This window comes from Vitis riparia, chromosome 15 (assembly GCF_004353265.1).
Source record: "Vitis riparia cultivar Riparia Gloire de Montpellier isolate 1030 chromosome 15, EGFV_Vit.rip_1.0, whole genome shotgun sequence".
Lineage (NCBI taxonomy): Eukaryota > Viridiplantae > Streptophyta > Magnoliopsida > Vitales > Vitaceae > Vitis > Vitis riparia.
This window is the reverse complement of record NC_048445.1, coordinates 2,103,618-2,111,874: the sequence shown is the minus strand read 5'-3', so window position 1 is coordinate 2,111,874 and position 8,257 is coordinate 2,103,618. Positions and strand designations below refer to the sequence as shown.

Below are 8,257 nucleotides of genomic sequence, written 5' to 3'. Positions count from 1 at the left end.
TTTGTGAGTGGGTTTTATGTGCTTTGGAGAACTCTTGAATCGGTTGAACTTAGTAGACTTGTGATTATAATGACCTACTCCCAACTGTATAGATATCGTCCTTTATGAGCCTAAAAGAAATTAGTGGTTTTAAAATGTACGAGGAGTCTATACATATATAACGCCAAAAACTTTTTTCCTTATCCGATGTAGGATATTACAATTATTTTTCCTTATAAACACAACATTCTCTTGTTTTATGAGATTATGGGGTTAAACATATAGACACTCCTCACGGGGCCAAACACACTCCCACAGTGGGATCAGTAATCAATTCTAACACCATTTGTAATGATTTACTCTAGACCATGTAAAATATTCTCCACTTTGGGCTCAAAGGGCCCTCACAGTTTTAAAACAGGTCTATAAAGTTAGGAAGAGTTCTCTTATCTGATGTAGGATATTACAGTTACCCCCATGCGATACAACGTACTCATTATGTCCCATAAGATTATGAAGCTAAACGGATAAACATTACTTATGAGGCTAAACAAACAAAGGTCTACATCGGGATTAGGGATTGTCTCTAATACTATTATAATGAATTATGCCATTTTATTTTTCGTTGCATCAGAATCCCATTCCATTTGATTGTATTTGATTGTATTCAATCGGCAGAATCAAAATAGGGTGTATAAACAGAACTTCTTTTGATTTTTCGGGCACATGACTAGTTACGAAGTCACATTGATAGCCTCTACTCGTGTCCTAGCTCGTCTAAGTTAGCTTCCGCTATTTCAAGAGTTTGCTGAGCTTCTTGTGGCTCAATGTCACTACCCTTCTCCGCATCATTTACTAAAACAGTGATCAATTGTATAGATATGGTTTGCTCAAGGCTTAAGGAACACTCATGACTTTAAAATATGTCTATATGGTTAAGAGGAATTCAATATATATATATATATATATATATATGTATATATATAATGTTAGGAATTTTTTCTTTTATCCAATGTGGAATATTACAACAATGGTTTGACAAAGGAATCCTTTTTGCAGCACTGAAGACATTTCTTCAATAATTTATATCCACATTTCCAAGTTATTTGTTTAAAACTTATGTTGGTTTTCATTTTTACGAATGTTAAAACAACCATAGGTTGAATTATAGTTATTAAAAACTTGATACATTACATGATGCAAATATATGTTAATTTAGGGAAATCGATATATGTATTGTCGGTTTGTATCTAAATTGAAGTATACATATATATTCGTCTTAATGCCTTAAAGACAAAGAAGGGGAGGAGCAATGAAAGGAAAAAAAAAAAAAATACACTATATATTTTAGGAGTTAACAACTATGAGTCTTAGTGATACTTCGGTTTGATGGTTCTTTTAAAAAACACTTTTAACGTAAAAAAACATTTTTGAAGAAAAATCAGACAATAAAATTTGGAAAACATGTTTAAAAAGTTGAAGAATTACTTGTAATTTTTCTTAGAAAAATATTTAATAGGTGATTTTTCTAAAAACATTTTTAAAGAAATACACTCTTATTCTTTCCTAACTAGATATAATAGAAACCTTCTTATCTACCGTAGACATGGTGATCACTTCTCCTTTGCAATCTCACCTTTCAAATACTTGACCAACTCATCAATGTAGCTCTGATGCAGCTTTTGGTCACCAAAGATCATGGCTGCTTCTCTTGCATGAATCCGCAGTTTCTCGCCTTCCTCCATCACCATGGCTAGTCTCAAAGACTTGGCTATGTCATCCCTGCTATTCGCCTCTCGCTATTTCCACGGCCATACCTTTCTCCACAAGCAGCCTTGCATTCAGCCCTTGATCAATAACAATAGGCAATACAATATGACAGTGCCCAAATTGCAGGGTTTCAATTACTGAACCCCACCCAGAATGAAACAAGGAACCCCCAATTGATGGATGTGCCAGAATCTCCATCTGGGGTGCCCATCCCATACACACCACCCCTCTGCCGGAGGTCCGGTCACTGAAACTGGAAGGTAGGGCTTGGCATCTTCGATAGCCCAGTTGGGTTTTCTGAGTGCCCACAGAAATGGCAATTCGGATCGCTCTAGTCCGAATGCTATCTCATGAACTTGATCTTGGCTCAAGAAATATAAAGGTGAATGAAATATTTGATGAAATTTCAAACTTATGGAAACTAGATATATTTTGTCAAAACCTCGTAAAGAGGTGAATGAAAATTTATTAATAATTTTTGAAAGTTTACAAACAAGTATGTTAGAAATGCTTTGCTTATAAAAAAAACATCATGTACAAAGCCTTTAAAAGCATTATTTGGAAATTTTCTAGAAGATCTAATTTAAATAAAACATTTTCCATCATAAATAAGCCTTAATGGATCTCTCTATATACTCTTTTTTTTTTTTTTTTCACGAACTCTTAATGGTGGTTTTATTTAATTACTAATTAGTATATTCTTAATTTTTATACAATGGTGAATATTATTTGAATACTTAATATTTATGCTATAATATATTCATATTATTATATATAAATAATAATAAAAATAATTAAAGATACCCAAAATTAAGTAATTAAATATAAGTTTATTTAAATTTAAATGTTTGTGTTATATAATATAAGAATAAGTAGTTTGTTAAATAAAGAAAAGTTAAATGTCTCCAATCCCACCCTATAAAAGTGAAATCATCCCAAGAGCCGAATCAACATCATGCACGTGGGAGTTTTATTTTTAAGAGAAAGAATTTTTATTTATATTATTATTAAAAAAATAATAACATAATAATAAATTTAAAAAATTAAAAGCGTTTGAATTCAACTTCAACCTAAAATATTTCTTTGAATTACTTAAAATTGGGCACACGAGTTTGTCATAATTTTTTTTTTCATCCTTGTTCATGACACCCAAATATTGGAAAACCTTTTATTCTATTTTGGTAACGATTTTTAAAAACCAGTTTTTAAAAACTATTATATGATTTTTATGAAATAAAAGTACATTTGAGAATTTGAAATGTTTTTAACTTATTTTTAATATTTTTAAATATAATTTAAAAATAACTTTTATATTTAATACTTTATTTTAAATTTATAGCTATTTTTTTAATAATAATTTAAAAATAAGTGAAAATAATTAAAATATGTTATCTGAAAATATTATATTTTCTTGTTATTAAAAGTATTTTTTTATTTTGAAGAACAAAAAATTATTTTTGAAAATAATTATCAAATAGATTATTTATTTTTTAATTTTAGTTTTTTCTTCTTCCTTATTATTTTTCAAGAATCGAAGGCAACCTTTAAAACTTATCCTTAACCTTAAGCTTTACACGTGTGTCGTTCTATGAAACTTTCAGTAAACTATATGAAAAAAATAAATTGAGATGTATTTATGGTAAAGAGAAAAGAATATCTCTTTCAATTCTGAATAAAAACATGTGAGACTTTTTTTTTCCAATACCCGGTACTCACAAAACCAAAAAAGTTAATTTAGGCTATTGATGGAACATTTTGTTTGTTAGATGCAAGGTTTGAAATATCGGTAATTAGATTTTACGAATATATCAGAAATATTGGAAAAAAATTTGTTGATATACAATGAATCCCAATGCAAAAAGAGAAAGAAAGAAAGAAAGAAAGAAAAAACTACTATAAATAGATTTTAAATCATGCAATTCAATCAATTTAATTAACTCAAGTCAAACTCGATTAAAATGAGTCTAATTCGATTAATCCAAGTTTAATTCGATTAACTTGAATTCAACCCTAGTATAAAAAAAAAAACAAAAAAGAGGTTAGGTTAAACTTGAATTGAATACCTCGAGTTAGAGGTCAAGATGAGTTGAGTTTGAATTGATTATTTCTTAATTCAAATAATGCTTAAATCAATCACCAATCCCACCAACATGCCCAAGTTATAATCCTACTACTACCAAATTTTACCATGAGTTTTTTATATTGGAAAAAGATGGTACTTCATATTTGTGTCAAAATTATTTTTTTAAAAGATAATTTTATCCTGTAACTAATAAAGTGAAAATCATTTTTTTTGAAAAAAAGATAGGTCTAATAAAAATTTATTGATCATGTTCATACTAAAATCATCTTTTGAGAAGATCTTGAATTTTTTTTTTAATATTCTTTTAAAAATGGTATATTTTTATAAATATTTCATAAAATATTATTTTTTTAATAAAAAAATTGTTTAAATTAAAAATCCTATAAAATGTACTTTTACCGTACATTTTCTTTTTCATGAATTTGAAATAATTTTCAGTCTTTGAAACTAATTTTATCTTTGAAACTAAAACATTTCATGAGGTAATACATACAAACCAAACCAACAATAGTGGCATAAAATCCTAGTGTACAACGATTCTCATACATAGAGGATTTCCATGTAAAATGGGAGGTTACTAAGCTACTACAGAAGCAAACAAAGACATTAACACTTCTGCCTTTCCATTATGCTCAAAGCTGACATGAAGCTATTAACATTATTGCACAAACTCACTGGAAATGATTTTAATTACTGAAAATTATTATTTTTAAATAAAAAACCAAAAAAATAACTTTTAATTCTAAGTAAATCAAAATTTGATTTTCTAGTTTTAATTATAAAACTAGAAATAGTTTTTTATGAAAAAAAATGAAAAAATGAACTTTTAATTGATAAAGTATCGTAACAACATATCTATACTTTTTTTTTTTTATATAAAACCCTCAACAAAGGAAAAAATGATTGTGATTGATTAAATAGCTATGCTGATAACAAATAATGACCGATCAACAATTTTGCACTACGACCAGTAAGTATTTCCAAACCATCTACTCTTAAACAACTATGAATAGTAATGAAGCTCAAAAGAATCAAAATTATAGTTAATGTTAGTTGTTTTATTATTGATATTTGATTTTATATAAATAATTAAATAAATCAAAGTTTTAAAATGATTGCGATTTGCTTTAATAGTTATGATGATAACAAATAATGATTGATAAACAATTTTACACTAGGACCAGTAAGTATTTTCAAACCATCTACTCTTAAACAACTATGAATGATAATGAAGCTCAAAAGAATCAAAATTCTAGTTTATGCTACTAGTTTTATTATCGGTATTTGATTTTATATAAATAATTAAATAAATCAAAGTTTTCAAGAACTTCAAACCCAATCATCAAATCTTGTCAAATTGAACTGTGAACTAATTCAAAGGAAACGATTTGCTTAAATTGAGAACTTATTGAATTTTTTTTTAAAAAAAAAAAAGTAAAAAAAAGTACATGCTTGGCATTATGGAAAGAAAATTTTCACTTTTATTTTCTAGGTAACCAAAGAGAGAACGAGAGAGAGAGAGAGAGAGAGAGAGAGAGAGAGAGCATACCTCGGGTTCTGGGTTTTCAGAGAGTCAGGTTATGCAAACTTGGGTTTTGAAAACAATATTATTTGCAAATGGCCCGAAAGACAAGTTTCCTTATTTTCAAACCTCGAGCATGTGTCCGCCAAGCTCCCAAGTCCCAAGGAGGCTTAAATATAACTTTAAAAAATATTAGATGTTGGAAAAATAAATGAACAACTGTCATATTTTTAAAATATAGTTTTCTTCTTCATTTTCACATAACTACGCCATTCCATTTTAGACATAAGAGTGCCTATCTCCACAGCTCCAGTGACTTGGCCGGCGAAAATGGCGGATCTTCACGTAGTAATGGTTCCATGGTTGGCATTCGGTCATATGATTCCATTTCTTCAGCTCTCTATAGCATTAGCCAAAGCTGGAGTGCGTGTCTCCTTTGTATCAACTCCGAGGAACATCCGCAGACTCCCTAAACTTCCTCCAGATTTAGAGCCTCTGATAAGCTTCGTGGAGCTTCCATTGCCGGCGGTGGACGGTGGTCTCTTGCCGGAAGATGCAGAGGCCACTGTGGACGTTCCCACTGAGAAAATTCAGTACTTGAAGCTTGCTTATGATCTCCTGCAACACCCCTTTAAGAAGTTCATTGCAGATCAATCTCCGGATTGGATTATTAGCGATACTATGGCTCATTGGGTGGTCGAGATTGCAGAAGAGCATCGGATTCCTTCAATGACCTTCATTTTGTTCTCCTCTGCCGCAGCTGTTTTCGTTGGGCCTAATGAATGTCTAATCGGTGAAGGTAGAAGGAGGATTCGGCCGTCGCCTGAGAGCCTGACATCATCACCGGAGTGGGTCAGTTTTCCATCTTCGGTAGCTTTCCGGGGATATGAAGCTAGAACTTGCTACGCAGGATTCTTCGGAGAGAATGTTTCTGGGATAACTGATGCCCATAGGGTTGCCAAGGTATGCCATGCATGTAAAGCTGTGGCTGTACGCAGCTGCATTGAATTTGAAGGTGAGTACCTGAATATACATGAGAAAATCATGGGGAAGCCGGTGATTCCAGTGGGTTTCCTTCCACAGGAAAAACAAGGAGGAAGAGAAACCACTGAAGGACCATGGAGTGAGATCTTCAAATGGCTTGATGAACAAAAACCCAAGTCGGTTGTGTTTGTAGGGTTTGGGAGTGAGTGTAAGTTAACCAAAGATCAAGTCCATGAGATAGCTTACGGGCTAGAGCTATCCGAATTGCCATTTCTGTGGGCACTTAGAAAACCCAACTGGACTATGGAAGACATTGATGCTCTACCTTCTTGTTTCAGTGACCGGACGTCCGGCAAAGGGATAGTATGGATGGGGTGGGCACCACAGATGGAAATTCTGGCGCACCCATCAATTGGGGGTTCACTGTTTCACTCTGGGTGGGGTTCAGTTATAGAGACTCTTCAATCTGGGCATTGCCTTGTTTTATTACCACTTATAGTTGATCAGGGGTTGAATGCAAGACTGCTTGTGGAGAAGGGTTTGGCTGTGGAAATAGAGAGAAGCGAGGATGGATCCTTTAGTAGGGAGGATATAGCAAAGTCTTTGAGGGTAGCCATGGTGTCGGAGGAAGGCGAGAAGCTGAGGGCACGTGCAAGAGAGGCCGCTGCAATCTTCATTGACAAGAGGCTGCAACAGGAGCACTATATTGGTGGATTGGTCAAGTATCTGAAAGCTGAAGTTTCCGAAAAATGATCATCTCATATGTTGTCTGACAAGAATTGTGGTATTATGCTTTATAAAACAAAATGTTGGTTTATGACACAATTAAGAGTTTGGTATTAATTAAGTTATATGTGAGGAGTCCTTTGTCCATTGGGATTATTAATTAGTTTTGTTATGGCTTAGGGACTTATTTAGGTCCCATAAATAAGTCTTAAGTTCTTTAGTTAGAGTGAGTGAGAATGACTTTAGCCAAAGTTGTGGTTTTAGTCCGTCTTTATAGTTTTAGCCCATCTTAGTGGCTTTAACCAATTTGTGTAGAAATAATTTTCCCAATTTGATTTCGTAATTTTGATTTGAAGATTAATGGATTGATCGTCATGAGGACTTAGGTAAGGCATCCTTACCAAACCTCACAAATATTGTGTCCTCTCTTTTATCTTTATTTCTCTTGCTATTTCTTTTTATATTATAAACTAATTGAGTTTGTATTTTATTGGTTTTCGTCTTATGAGATTAGACTTAGGTACAACAAATTAGTATCAGAGCTTTCATGGGCACAACACAAAAATAAAAAATTCAAATGTTTATAATCTTTTTTATATTTTAAAATATATTTTAAAAATAATTTTTATCTATAAAATTTTATTTTTAATCTTCGTATTTGAATAATTATTTTTTAAACTAATAATAAAAAAAAGTAAAAAAAAAATATATATATATTTTGATTTATATTTTTAAGGGTAATAAATTATTTTCTATTTTTTTGTTGTGAAATTATTTTTTTAGTTAAAAAACAGAAAATTGTTTTAAAAACCAATTTTATCGTTAAATAACAAAAGTTTGTGTTTAGTAGGTGGCATAGGCAATCATGCAATCAAAACCACGGAGAGTGTAGGTTTTCATTTTCATGACAAAGATTTTTTTTTGTTTTATTTATATTATTATTATTTATAACATGATAATGAATAAAAATAAAATTAAAAAAACTTTCATCAAGACTTAAAAGCACTTGAATTCAACATCATCTTCCTTTGAATTACTCGTCCCATCCACCATTCAAACAATAGTTAGCAGTGAAGCTGCCAATCAACGCAATGGTAGTGATGTTCCCACTGTCCACGTTATTCGGCTGTGATGTTCCACTGTCCACGTATTTCAGTCCTTTTTGATAGTGAGTGGGCTACGTGTGTTTTAGG

General features: G+C 31.4%; 1 protein-coding gene across 1 annotated transcript; it reads left to right on the top strand.

The window, feature by feature from the left end:
* The first annotated feature begins 5,645 nt into the window (after positions 1–5,645).
* Positions 5,646–7,209, top strand: LOC117931819 (putative UDP-rhamnose:rhamnosyltransferase 1). The gene has a single exon (XM_034852889.1). It carries the CDS (start codon positions 5,685–5,687, stop codon positions 7,089–7,091), a length of 1,407 nt encoding a protein of 468 aa, XP_034708780.1. The 5' UTR covers positions 5,646–5,684; the 3' UTR covers positions 7,092–7,209.
* Positions 7,210–8,257: the final 1,048 nt, after the last annotated feature.

What these genes read in the sequence shown, in the direction of transcription:
- LOC117931819 (XM_034852889.1), top strand. Translation starts at nt 5,685, where the DNA reads ATGGCGGATCTTCACGTAGTAATGGTTCCATGGTTGGCATTCGGTCAT.